The sequence below is a fragment of the Notamacropus eugenii genome, chromosome 1 (assembly GCF_028372415.1).
Source record: "Notamacropus eugenii isolate mMacEug1 chromosome 1, mMacEug1.pri_v2, whole genome shotgun sequence".
NCBI lineage: Eukaryota > Metazoa > Chordata > Mammalia > Diprotodontia > Macropodidae > Notamacropus > Notamacropus eugenii.
The window spans coordinates 564451163-564465460 of record NC_092872.1 but is presented as its reverse complement, the minus strand read 5'-3'; the positions used below and the strand labels follow the sequence as shown (position 1 = coordinate 564465460).

General features: G+C 36.3%; 1 protein-coding gene across 3 annotated transcripts in view; it reads left to right on the top strand.

Annotated features, from left to right (window-relative positions):
• Positions 1 to 8962, top strand: part of ACP1 (acid phosphatase 1) — a 29677-nt gene extending 20715 nt beyond the window's left edge. For all 3 annotated transcript variants that reach the window (XR_011972492.1, XM_072634334.1, XM_072634333.1), the window contains exons 5-6: positions 8526 to 8631; positions 8783 to 8962. Coding sequence is in view for 2 of the 3 variants with exons in the window: in XM_072634334.1 (XP_072490435.1) it covers positions 8526 to 8631; positions 8783 to 8860 (184 nt within the window). In the remaining variant the exon portion in view is untranslated. The remainder of the gene's footprint in view (positions 1 to 8525; positions 8632 to 8782) is intronic.
• Positions 8963 to 14298: the final 5336 nt, after the last annotated feature.

Here is a 14298-nt window from a genome sequence, read left to right as displayed (position 1 = left end):
ATTTTGTAACATGATTTAAGTTTGTCTTGATTGATAAAAGAAATTTGACAGTTGAATTAACTTTAGGGTTTTGTATTAAAGAATGGACATTTAGACAAGCTTGAAGTTTTGGCTGTTATAATGTTTATGTCATCAGGCCAACATTTGCTTTTTTAAAAAATCAGGTCTTTTATTATTCTTTAACATTTCTAGGTATAGGGGGTGCATAACTTAAAATATGTCTTAAAATATCAGATTAGATTTTTATAACTAATACTATTTATGAACATTGTGCAGTTAAACATCATAGCAATACAATTTAGTATTTATAGTTTAAACCAGAGTATTCCATTTTTCTTAAATTGTAACCTATCTACACATTTGGTTAAATAATATTTGAATTGATTTCTCATTTTTTTTAACATCTTTATTCAATCAGTCATTCTAGGTTGGATAGTTGACTTTTGAGTGTAGCTTTGGCAATTTTCTGTTGTGTAAGGGCCAACTAAACTACTTAACCAAGTTAGAAGAGGCCTATCACTAGAGCTACTAAGATCCTATTAATATGGAAAGGTGTTAAGAATGGACTTTGTGACTGTCTCTTATTCCAAGCATAGCTAAGTTTGGAAAAGCTTATCATTAGATTTACTACAGGTTGATGAATTTCCCAGTCATAGCAACTCTCAAAGATTACCTCCTACATTTGGACTGCTGTGTGTCATCAGTTGTGAGTGCCAACACCAATGAAATTGATGCAGAGAAGTGTGTGTACAGATAGAAAAAGAAAATACATTGAAATGATTTGTGCATTTACTACAAATACTACCATTACTATTTTAAAATACTAAGTTTATTCTTGGCTAATTTATAAAAGTCTTTCATTTTTTAAATTTCTCTTTGAAAATGAATATTTTAGTATGGTTACAGAGTAATAATATGGATATTTACTAAATAAAACTAAACTTTTACTTCTAGTAACAAACTCAATTTCATATTTAACATATGTAACATTTTTTAGAAATAGTTTAATGTCAGTGACAGAGCTAAGTGGCACAGGGGATAGAGTGTTGGACTTGGCATCAAGGACATCTGAGTACCCCTGGGCAAGTCAGTTGACCTCTGTTTGCCTCAGTTTATTCATTTATAAAATGAGATTAATAGATCAAGTGCAATAATACTTGGAAAGTACTTAGTACAATGTTTGGTACATACTAAGCACTATGTAATGCTAGCTGTTAGCTATTATTAACTCTGTGTACTTATTTCCTTTGCATTCAGACTTACTCCATAACTCTTGAATATATGCCACAAGAAAAAGCCCACCTGTATGATTTCAAGTACTTTTTTGTAAGGGGAAGTTTGTTGTATGGAGTCATTCATAGATATGTAAAAGCAGCAAGGCAAACCAAAAAAAAAAAAACCACATCTGTTGTGTATTCTCTTTTAAAATATTATTTTGATCTTTTGAAAGTGTTCCTTACTCTGCCTCCAGTTTATCACTACTTGGGTAGAAGTTAATTTTATTTTCTCTTTTTCATAGTTGCTTTAAAATAACCATGATTGTTTGTTTTTCTGTTTTTTTGTTCTTCTATGTAGAGCATATTATGTGTTCTCAAAAATATCTTTGAGGTTTATCCTCAGGAAAGGCAATAGTCTTAAATAAATGACAAGTATTTTACAATTTGAGAAGGGCAAGGCTTCATTGTGCCTTGTAGTGAAAAGGAAAATAGTTAAAATAAAAGCTAACTATCCCTCCCCCAGAAAATAGTTTGTCTTCATGCAAACCACCTAATTCCTTCTTATCCTCCTAGAGCACCTCTATGTTCATTTGGAGGATGTGGTATATAATTAAGTTAGTGTTCATGTTTAGAGAAGTGATCACAGTGATCACTGAGGTTTCAGAGGCCATTTTGGAAACAAAGGAAAAAGGTATTTGAGGGACAATTGAAAAAATACTAGAAGAAAATAACTAAAATAAGATGGGTACATTATTAATAAAGAGACATTACCAAATAAAATGAGTTGGGCGACATAGGTGAATTAGAGAAAAGTGAAATTATTCCAAAGGGTTTTGAAGTAGAAGGGACCTTAGTGGGGCTTTGATTTCAGAAATGAGGAAATCAGGGTCCCTCAAGATTGACAAAATCACACAGCTAGGAGGTTGTAAAAGTAGAATATCATTATGGACCTCAAACTGCACATTCATTTGTCTCTTCAAGTAAGGAAAATACTGTTAACTACAGTAGGCAAAATACAGTAAAGGAGTTACAGCGAAGTCTCAGAAATCTGAAATAGGCCTAAATTTCCTCCTAAAATAAACATTGAAGGATGTATTAAGGAACAGGTTAGAAGAAAGTGCAGTAAAGAAGCAGGAGAGTTTATAGTTGATGAAAAAGTCAGGAGGTAGTCACTGTAATTTCTTTTTTTTTAAACATATAATTTATTTTTCAGTTCTCAACATTGACTTCCACAAGAATTTGAATTCAAAATTTTCTCCCCATCTCTCCGTGCCCTCCCACCCAAGAACAACATGCACCCCATCCACCCCTTCCTCCCGTCTGTCCTCTCTTCTAATTACTCTTCTATTATCCTCCTTCCCCTCTATTTTCCTGTAGAGCAAAAGAGATACTCTATTGCCTGCATATTGTAATTTCTAGTTGCATGTTCATTATTAAAGCTTTGAGTTCTACATTCTCTTCCCCCCTTATTGAGAAAACAAGCAATTCAGTATAGCTCATACATGTGTAACAGTGCAAAGCACTTCCATGATATTTATGTTGTAAAAGACCAACCACATTCCCCTCTGTCCTATCCTGCCCTCCATTCATTCTATTCTCTCCCTTGACCTGTCCTCCCACAATAGTGTCTGCTTCTGATTATCCCTTTTCCCAGTTTGCTGTCCCTTCTATTATCTTCCCTCTCCTGTCCCCTTACCCCGTGCCTTTCTGCAGAGTAGAATAGATTTCCATATCCAATTGAGTGTGTGTTATTCCCTCCTTAAGCCAAATCCCATGAGAGTAAGGCTCAATTATTTCTTTTCATCTCCCCCCTCTTCCCTTGCATTGTAAAAGCTCTTTCTTCCCCCTTTAAATGAGATGATTTGCTACATTCTACCTCTTCCTTTCTCTTACTCTTACTACATTCCATTCAACAGTAAATTTTATTTTTTTTAGGTATTCTCCTTTCATATTCAGCTCACCCTGTGCCCTCTATATGTGTGTATATGCACCCATGTACATATACGTACCTACACATATAATACACATACATATGTACCCTGTGAAACATGGACAGTCTGTCAGCACCATGCCAGGAAACTGAATCACTTCCATTTGAACTGTCTTAGGAAGATTCTGAAGATGATCTGGCAAGATAAAGTATTAGACACTGAAGTCCTTGCTTGAACTATACTGCCAAGTATTCAAACGATGCTTCAGACAGTGAAACTCCAATGGGCTGGCCACTTGGTTCGAATGCAAAATGTATGTTTGCCAAAAAGACTATTTTATGGACAACTCACATGGGGCAGGCATTCACATGGTGGTCAGAAGAAGTAAAGCAAGGATGCTCTCAAGGTCTCTCTCAAGAACTTTGGATTTATTTGGCTCTGCGACATGGGAGAGACACTGGCACAGGACCGCTCAGCATGGCATGGCCCCATCAGAAAAGGTGCTGTGTTATATGAGCAAAGCAGAATTGAAACAGCACAAAGGGAACATAGGATTGTGCAAATTTGGAGTAACCACCCCGGATATTCACACGGACTATCTGCCCAATCTGTGGAAGAGCATTCCGAGCTCATATTGTCAGACACACTGAAACTTCACTCTATCATGGAGATGTCATTTTGCTCCTCTTTGAAGACAAAAGACAACAACCAACACACATACCGATAAACACCTACATATATATTCCCACTAACTACCCTAATGCTGAAAAAAGTCTCATGAGTTACAAATGACATCTTTCCATGTAGGAATGTAAACAGTTCACCTTTAATGAGTTCCTTAAGGCTTCTCTTTCCTGTTTACCTTTTTGTGTTTCTCTTGATTCTTGTATTTGAAAATCAAAATTTCTATTTTCTAATGTTTATTTACTTCTAATTTTCAACATTCATTTCCACAAAAATTTTGAGTTCCAAGTTTTCTCCCCATCTCTTCCCTTCCCCCACCCCAAAACACCATGCATTCTGATTACCCCTTCCCCCAATCTGCCCTCCCTTCTATCATACCCCTCCCTCCCCTTATCCCCTTCTTCTCTCTTTTCTTGTAGGGCAAGATAGATTTCTATACCCCTTTATCTGTATTTCTTATTTCCCAGTTAGTTGCATGCAAAAACAGTTCTCAACATTTGTTCCTAAAACTTTGAGTTCTACCTTCTTTCTTTTCCTCCTTCCCTACCCATCCCCGTTGTGAAGGCAGGCAATTCATTATAGGCTATATATGTGTAGTTTTGTAAAAGACTTCCATAATAGTCATGTTGTGGAAGATTAACTATACTTCCCTCCATCCTATTGTGCTCCTCATTTATTCTCTTCTCTCTTTTGACCTTGTCTCTCCCCAAAAGTGTTTACTTCTAATTACTCCTTCCTCCCATTTACCCTCCCTTCTGCCATCCCCCCACCCCACTTATCCCTTTCTCCCCTACTTTCCTTCCTTTTCCTTCTCTCCTACTTTTCCATCGTGTTTCCCACCAAGTCACTGTAATATCTTTAGCTGGACTAGAACATGATTGAAATAGGACCTAATGACAATTATTCTTAACACCTGAGCAACCGGAAGGTATAAATATGTTCAAGAGTCCAAGACTTTATTACATATTGGATGCTGAACAAAGGAAAGCAAAGAAATGAAGATAGTATAACAAAGGTGGAAATATAATTGTAGTCTACTGCCAAAAAAAAAATTGGGGGGAATACTTATTTAATTGAGTGAAATGAGAACCCAGTTTTTAGTAGGTTGTATTTTGGGTTAAGTATGTCCTACTAGAGAGGTCCTATTGGAAATTCGAAAAATGAAATGATAAAAGTTCAGAAGCGAAGGGCGGAGCCAAGATGGCGGAGTAGAAAGACGCACATACACATAGCTCTGAACCCACAACCCATAGAATGGCTACAGGGAAGTAACTCATGGCGAATTCCGCACCCAGAGGCCACGGAACATTGGAGCGAGGGAGATTTCTGTTCCAGAGAGACCTGCAAACCTCTCGCGGGGGGGTCCTTCGCGCTGCGGACTGGGCGCCGGGACTGGGAGCTGAGTACAGCCCTGCCGCAGCCGCGGCACCGAGAGGAAAAGATCCGAGCAGGCTTCACAGACAGGATCTCCAGCGGCCACGCGGGTCCCTCCACCCACAGAGGGATCTGCAAACCTCTCGCAAAAGGTCCGTCGCGCTGCAGACACAAAGCCCAGCCCAGACCTGCTGCGGCCACGGCTGCGGCACCGAGAGAAACAGATCCAAGCAGGCTTCAGGGACGGGATCTCCAGCGGCCGCACAAGTCCCTCCACCCACAGGTGACAGGGGTGGGTGAGAGAGTCTCTTTGGCGGGTCGAGAGGGGAGTGGGGTGCCCCCATAATTCAGGCCCCCCCCCCCCGGGAGGTAGAAGCTGAGAGGCGGCTGCAGACAGGAGCTCCCCAAGCGGGCGGGAGCCTGAATCCATTGCGGAAGGTCTGTGCATAAACCCCCCGAGGGAACTGAGCCTGAGAGGTGGCCCTGCCCCGACCTCAGCACCAAAACATAATCTCATACTGAATAGCAGCCCTGCCCCCGCCAAAAGCCCTGAGGCTGGAAGCAGCATTTGAATCTCAGACCACAAACAGGGGCTGGGAGGATCAGGAGGTGAGGTGGGTGTGAGGAAAATATTCAGAGGTCAAGTCACTGGCTGGGAAAATGCCCAGAAAAGGGAAAAGAAATAAGACTATAGAAGGTTACTTTCTTGGCGAACAGGCATTTCCTCCCTTCCTTTCTGATGAGGAAGAACAATGCTTACCATCAGGCAAAGACACAGAAATCAAGGCTTCTGTGTCCCAGCCCACCCAATGGGCTCAGGCCATGGAAGAGCTCAAAAAGAATTTTGAAAATCAAGTTAGAGAGGTGGAGGAAAAGCTGGGAAGAGAAATGAGAGACATGAAGTCAAAGCATGAACAGCAGATCAGCTCCCTGCTAAGGGAGACCCAAAAAAATGTTGAAGAAATTAACACCTTGAAAACTAGCCTAACTCAATTGGCAAAAGAGGTTCAAAAAGCCAATGAGGAGAAGAATGCTTTCAAAAGCAGAATTAGCCAAATGGAAAAGGAGATTCAAAAGCTCACTGAAGAAAATAGTTCTTTCAAAATTAGAATGGCACAGATGGAGGCTAATGACTTTATGCAAAACCAAGAAATCACAGAACAAAGAGAGAAGAATGGAAAAATGGAAGATAATGTGAAATATCTCATTGGAAAAACAACTGACCTGGAAAATAGATCCAGGAGAGACAATTTAAAAATTATGGGACTACCTGAAAGCCATGATCAAAAGAAGAGCCTAGACATCATCTTTCATGAAATTATCAAGGAAAACTGCCCTGAGATTCTAGAACCAGAGGGCAAAATAAATATTCAAGGAATCCACAGAACACCACCTGAAAGAGATCCAAAAAGAGAAACTCCTAGGAACATTGTGGCCAAATTCCAGAGTTCCCAGGTCAAGGAGAAAATACTGCAGGCAGCTAGAAAGAAACAATTCAAGTATTGTGGAAATACAATCAGGATAACACAAGATCTAGCAGCCTCTACATTAAGGGATCGAAGGGCATGGAACAGTATATTCCAGAAGTCAAAGGAACTAGGACTAAAACCAAGAATCACCTACCCAGCAAAACTGAGTATAATACTTCAGGGGAAAAATTGGTCTTTCAATGAAATAGAGGATTTTCAAGCATTCTTGATGAAAAGACCAGAGCTGAAAAGAAAATTTGACTTTCAAACACAAGAATGAAGAGAACCATGAAAAGGTGAACAGCAAAGTGAAGTCATAAGGGACTTACTAAAGCTGAACTGTTTACATTCCTACATGGAAAGACAATATTTGTAACTCTTGAAACATTTCAGTATCTGGGTACTGGGTGGGATTACACATGCACACACGCTCACTTACATAGAGACAGAGTGCACAGAGTGAATTGAATAGGATGGGATCATATCTTTAAAACAAAATGAAATCAAGCAGTGAGAGAGAAATATATTGGGAAGAGAAAGGGAGAAATTGAATGGGGCAAATTATCTCTCATAAAAGAGGCAATCAAAAGACTCATTAGTGGAGGGATAAAGAGGGGAGGTGAGAGAAAAACATGAAGTCTACTCTCATCACATTCCACTAAAGAAAAGAATAAAGTGCACACTCATTTTGGTAGGAAAACCTATCTCACAATACAGGAAAGTGGGGGATAAGGGGACAAGCAGGGTGGGGGGGATGATAGAAGGGAGGGCATGAGGAGGAGAGTGCAATTCGAGGTCGACACTCATGGGGAGGGATAGGATCAAAAGAGAATAGAAGTAATGGGGGACAGGATAGGATGGAGGGAAATATAGTTAGTCCTATACAACACAACTATTATGGAAGTCATTTGCAAAACTACACAGATATGGCCTATATTGAATTGCTTGCCTTCCAAAGGGAAGGGGTGGGGAGGGAGGGAGGAAGAGAAGTTGGAACTCAAAGTGTTAGGATCAACTGTCGAGTAATGTTCTTGCCACTAGGAAATAAGAAAAACAGGTAAAGGGGTATAGAAAGCTATCTGCCCCTACAGGACAAAAGAGAAGATGGAGACAAGGGCAGAGAGGGATGATAGAAGAGAGAGCAGATTGGTCATAGGGGCAATTAGAATGCTTGGTGTTTGGGGGGGGAGGGGATAAAAGGGGAGAAAATTTGTAACCCAAAATTTTGTGAAAATGAATGTTAAAAGTTAAATAAATAAATTTAATAATAATAAAAAAAAAAGTTCAGAAGCACAGAAAATGTAATATGGGTCAGATTGGGAAACTGCCTGAGGGGAAGGGTAGATAAAAAATGCTAAAGAATAAATTGAGGTTGTTTTTAAGAAATCTCATTTTAAAAATAAGATTGATAAGCACTTATATTGGATAGTTTAGTTACAGACCCTTAGAAACAAGGAGCTGAATCAGCTAATCTCTTAAAATCCTTTGAAGCTCTTTGCTTCAGTCTATGAAATGTTCTTTCTCATTGTCCCATCATGCTTGACATGTTGAATGTTATTGAATGTCATTGTCAATTTTTGATTTTAAAGTTCAGAATTTTTTTTGTTTTATAATTGAATCTTTTTTACATATAATACCAGTAGAAAGACAATGAAATATTGCAAATTATGTAGTTGCTTGCATATTTCCTTTAAAGATTTATACAGTTCTCTTAACTTTCTAATACTTTGCTTTAAAACTAGGCCACTCTGCTGGATTTTCATATGTGCATTACACATTGCCTTAGCAGATGTCCATGTTTAACCTGAAACCATAGGTTTAAAAACTAAGTTGATGTTTTAATTTTACAGAGATTTGAATAGAAAAGTTAATCAAGTTAAAAACTGCAAAGCTAAAATTGAACTTCTTGGAAGCTACGATCCACAGAAACAACTTATTATTGAAGATCCGTATTATGTAAGTATCATTTGTACTTCCTAGCTTCAATTTTTCTTTTTCTGGGCTTTAGTGAAGCAAACATGCCTTTTTTTTCCTGCCCTGTTAAGTGAAAACTTTCAGGCAACTGTACTTTAAACAACACTTTTATTTTTCCTTTCTGTGTTTTTAGGGAAATGAGTCTGACTTTGAGACTGTATATGAGCAATGTGTGAGGTGCTGCAAAGCATTTTTGGAAAAATCTCATTAAGACTTATACTCATTGCTGTAAAGGACAACAGTGATTGACATCGACTTAAAATGATGTATGTATATCAGTTGATGTGTTATTAAAGAGTAATAATGTACTACATTTTGAGATCATTTTTTCTTCAGTTTATTTAATGTTCACATATGTTCTAATTTTAAAAGGTAATGAAAATCAGTCAATAATTTTGAAGCAAGAATATTTGACTAAATCAGTTGTATTTGTGAAACTAGCTAGAACTTCCAGTCTGTGCCTCAGATTTTAACAATGAGTTATATAGTGGAACAAACTAAAATTTGCATGTGAAAACTAAGATACCTCAGTAACACAATCATTTATTAAAAGTGTTTGATAGAGTTTTACTTTACTACAGCTTCATTTATGTCTAATTGGGATCTTTAACAGGTAAAGAAAACATTTACCTTTATGTCCTAGAAGACAATAGAAAATAACTGAGATCATTGTAGGTAGTTAAAGAAAAATTTGTTTTTAGTGTTTTAGCAGTAATTTGATGGCAATTTAATGAAGAAGAAATATCCTTTCTGTTCATCTTTTACCATCTCAATATTTTGGCTGTCTGTTAAGTTTGTAATGTGAATTTTATATAGTTACTCTTTACAGTGAGGGAATAAGGGGAAGTTACTTATGTAATTGTTCTTTAGGACCTAATTAATCTCTTGATCTTTATACAGGGGGTCCCAAAAATGTTGCTAGAATTTTAAGTCATTAAAGCTTTTGGGACACCTTGTTTATATGGACTTTGTTTTAAAGAAAAATAATTTAATTTTCCTTTGACTTCCATTGTCTCCCTCAAATTTTAGGTTTATAACAAATGAACAACAGCATTTTACTATTTTATATCTTGTAGACTTCTGTTTTATCAGTTTGAGATAAGTTATTTTGCTTTCAACATCACCTGAAACTTCAGCTATACACAAACATGGGTAATGAAATAAAGTGAACATTTGGGATCAAAAGGAGCAGTAATTATAATATGATGCAATATGATTAAAATAGAGTATCTAGAGAAATTTGGGGTGTGTTAATAGATTTTCATTCATAAATGTTTAATAGATTTGTAGGATATGTATAATATCACATTGAAGAGGTTGTGCTCTTTAATTCATATGGACACTTCACAAAATTTAATTGTTTTAAAAATAAACAGAAATTTGCAAAAAGATCTTAAGATATAGGTCTGGTCCCTTACTTTTTTATGTTGTCAATTAAATGAAAAAAGTTTAACTCATTTTTTTAAGAAAATTTTTCTTTCTGTTGATATGGATCCTAATGTGTTGGTAGTGATCTCTGAAACTAGGAAGTAAAAAGTATAAGGAAATTACTTTCACGTAATTCATGAAGTTTCTATGAAAATTTCTCACTTTTAGAGGAGGTGGTTAAGACATTTCTTTTGAGGCCACAAAAAGCAAAGTAATTTTCTGAAACCGCCTTATGAGAAGAGGAAAAGAATTGAATGAGAGAGAAAATATGATAAAACCAGCAAATGTTGTTGATGATGCCCTATCCCTGTGTCTGGTAATATCTCCCAGTGGGGTATGAAAGGATTTGGGAGAGCTGTGTTTGTTTTCCTTATCATGTTTCCAGTCTTCTTCAGGCTTAGGTTTGACCCTTTCTCTGTAACCCAACTTAAAGCTATCATATTTCTTTGCACTACTCTTTGATCAGTCTGCGGCCTTTCTCCTAAGATTATAGAGTTCCATGATTTGTTACAGTGAGTCATTACTTTATAGCATGTTCATTTGAAAAAAGGGGGGAGAGCGGGTCTTGAGATTGTTGAAGCACTGCACATTTTCCTAAATGCAATCTAGCCTCTTCTTTCTGTATTAAATTCTCATCCCAGATCATTATCTGTCTTTAGTAGCTATCTAAGACCTAAGTACTAAAATAATAATTCAGGTCTCTATCTAACTGCATATATTACCCTAGCTATATATTGCTTTGTTACTGTGAATCTCCTTGAGGAGTTCCTGTTCCAGGGATCCATAAAATTAGTATAGTTTCACTTACAAACAGGTCTCTGGAATCATCATTAGGGAATTTTTCTTTCATATCGACTTCCTATGAGACTTCCTGCTTAACAGTGACAGACGCCATCACTGAGTCTTATGTCTTCCTATTTTATCCCTCTACTAAATATTAATAGAGGATCACTAATCATAAGCTCTGTGGCAAGGCATCTTTATATAATTCTTACATGCATAGAGAGCATGGTATTTGAAGAGATCCTTACTGAAAATGTGAATCATTTGTGAAAACCATTAAGTAAATTTTTATTGAAGTTTTGTCTTACTACATCATAATAGTTTACCCCAGGATCCTTTCCTTATCCCCTCTCAGAGATTTATCAGATATAACAAATTATATTTTAAAGACAAAAAAAGGAAAAAAAAATCATAATTGATAAATATATTAAAACTCTGAAATTCCTTTCTCATTTTCTTTTTATAATATTAATTATTTTTAGGTTCATTTAAAAAAACAACTTTTTCTGAGTTCTTAATTCTTACTCTCTTTTCTGTCCACCCTTCACATTGAGAAGGAAATGTGATATCAGTTATAAATGTGAAATCAGGCAAAATGTTCCAAAGTAGTTATGTTGCAAAAATAAAAAGGCAGGAAAAAAAAATGAAAAAACTATACTTTAATCTGAGTTCACAATCTATCAGTTTGCTCTTTGGGGGTGGATTGCATTTTTCACCCTAAATCCTTCAGAATTGTCTTAGATCATTTTATGGATCAGAATAGTGAAGCCATTCCCTGTTGATCTTCATGGAGTATTGCTGTTACTATATTCAATCTTCTGATTCTGCTCACTTCATTTTGTGCCAGTTCATATAAGTTTTCCAGGTTTTCTTTTTGAAAGCATCCTGCTCATCATTTTTTATAGCACAGTAGTATTCCATCATAGTCATATATCATAACTTGTTCAGTCATTCACCATTTGGTGGGCATCCCCTCTGTTTTTAGTTCTTTGCTGCTACAAAAGGAACTGTATGTATGAGTCCTTTTTTTTTCTTAAATTTCTTTGAGCTACAGATTCAGTAGTGATATTGCTAAGTCAAAAGGTATTCACAGTTTTATAGCCATTTGGGAATAGTTCCAAATTACTCTCCATAACAGTTGAGTCAGTTCATATCTCTACCAACAGTACATTGGTGTCCCAGTTTTTCCCTGTCTCCTCCAATGTTTGTCACTATTATTATTTTTTCTCGCTCTGTGAAATAAGCTTTTGGTAGTTTGATTGTTTGATTGGATTGGCACAGAATAAATAAATTAATTTAGATAGAATTCTTATTTTTGTTATTTTGACTTTAGTTGTCTTTATTTGTGTGAAAAATGTTTTGTAATTGTGTTCATAAAGTTTCTGAGTTTTTCTTGGCAGGTAGACTCCTGAGTATTTTATATTTTCTGCTGTTATTTTCAATGGCATTTCTCTATCTCTTGAAGCTAGGTTTTGTTGGTAATATATAGAAATGGTGATGATTTATTTACAGTGACAGTTTTGTTTCCTCATTGCCTATTCTAATTCCTTCAATTTCTTTTTCTTGTCTTATTGCTATAGTTAACATTCCTAGTACAATATTGAAGAACAGTGATGATAATGAGCATCCTTGCTTCATAACCCTGACCTTATTTGGAAGACTTCTACTTTATCCCTATTGCAGATAATGCTTGCTGATGGATTCTAGGAATTCTTGTTGGACTTATGTCTAATTCACATTTTTCTTTGTGGCTTTGCTTGTAGCCATTTTGCTATCAGTGTCTTCTGGGTTCGTATCTTGATTCTTCCTGTCATCTTAGTAGTTCTTTGTTGTCAGGTTCTTTTGTTGCTGTTTGCTCATTTTTCCAGCCTTTTTCTTAACTTTATGTTAAAGTTAGGTCTTCTCCTAGGTTGGAAGGGGCAGCTTCAAGTTTTGTTGTGCTGCTGCTTTTAGAGCTAGTTCTGGGACTAGCTCTTAGCACTAGTTCTTACAGTCTTAATTCTAGGACTGTAAATTTCAGTGCTTCAAAGGTGATATGATCCAAGGAGATGTGTTTTCAGTGTTATCCTGGATTATGCTCCAGTCTGTTACCTAGGAAGGAACTTTGCTTCCCCATAGCTGCCAGTGCTTGTGTTTTTTGACCTTTCATGTCAACCTTCTGGGCTAGAAAAATGTCTTCCCCAAGCTACTGTTGTCTCTGTCACTGCAGAATTCGATTTGAGGTCTTATTTTAAAGTTATTAGGATGGTAATTTTTAAAGAATTCTGCTCAATTTCTGGCAGCATGAATTCTGCTGAGTTGTTGCCTACATGCTACCATCTTGGTTCTACCCCCCCAAACCCCTTCTCATTTTCATCTAGGTTATCTGTTTGTGTATTATTAGGCTATTTAAAGAAATGATAAAATGGGCTTGTGGATTGATAATTATAATTTCTTTTTTGATTGTTTTTCTCATTCTTTGGATATTTTCCCTACTTTGAGGTGCTTTATAAGTTTATTCTTTAAACCCTCGTTCCCTTTGTCATGGCTTTCCCCTGTGTATATTTGCTCACATACAGATGTTCTTCTGGAAAATTTTCTTAAGTGCAGTTGCCACCTGGGTACTAAAGTATAAATTTAAAATGTCATTCCACTATCATTGATATAGAAAGTAGATCATTATAGAAACATTCATAGGCCTCTTTTTTCTTCCTGTCTGTTTGTTTTGGTTAAATTATTAAAATCACTGGAATTAATGATAAATTTTAAAGCCATAAATTGAAGTACATGTTGTCTCTGCTGTAAGTTGTTGCAGATAGATGATTTCTTAAAATTAAATATTTGAATTTTTGTTTTTTAGTAATTTATTTATACTCCCAAATTGATGTTTATTTAGATTCAGCTAGGTGGCACAGTGGATGGAGTGCTGGATTGCAGTCAAGAACACCTGAGTTCAAATCCACCTTTTAAACACTTACTTAGAGGATCCTGGAAAAATTACTTGATGGCCCTCTGCTTCAGTTTCTTTTTATATTAAATAACGATAATAATAGCATTTACTTCCCAGGCTTTGTTGCAAGGATAAAATGAGATTAATATTTGTAAATTGCTTTACAGATCTTTAAGAACTATATTAGTGTTAACTCTTATTATTTTACTTTCTTATTCTCCTTGTCTTAAGTATACAGCTTTAGACTCTAGTCAGAAGAACTGGAATTGAGTCTCAGCTTTGAAAATGACTAGCATTATGACATGGCTAAAATCTGTAAATAAGAGGTTGGGCTTGATGACTTCAGAGCTTTCCTTCTTCTGTGAAATTATGTTAATCAAGTTGCTGAGCTTTCTTTCCTCTAGAATCTTATGACTGACTGACTTTAGTTATATTTTGCATGTTGACATGGCATAACTTGAAACTTGAAAAAACCTTTAGGAAGAGAATTAATTTTCATTACTTGGAAG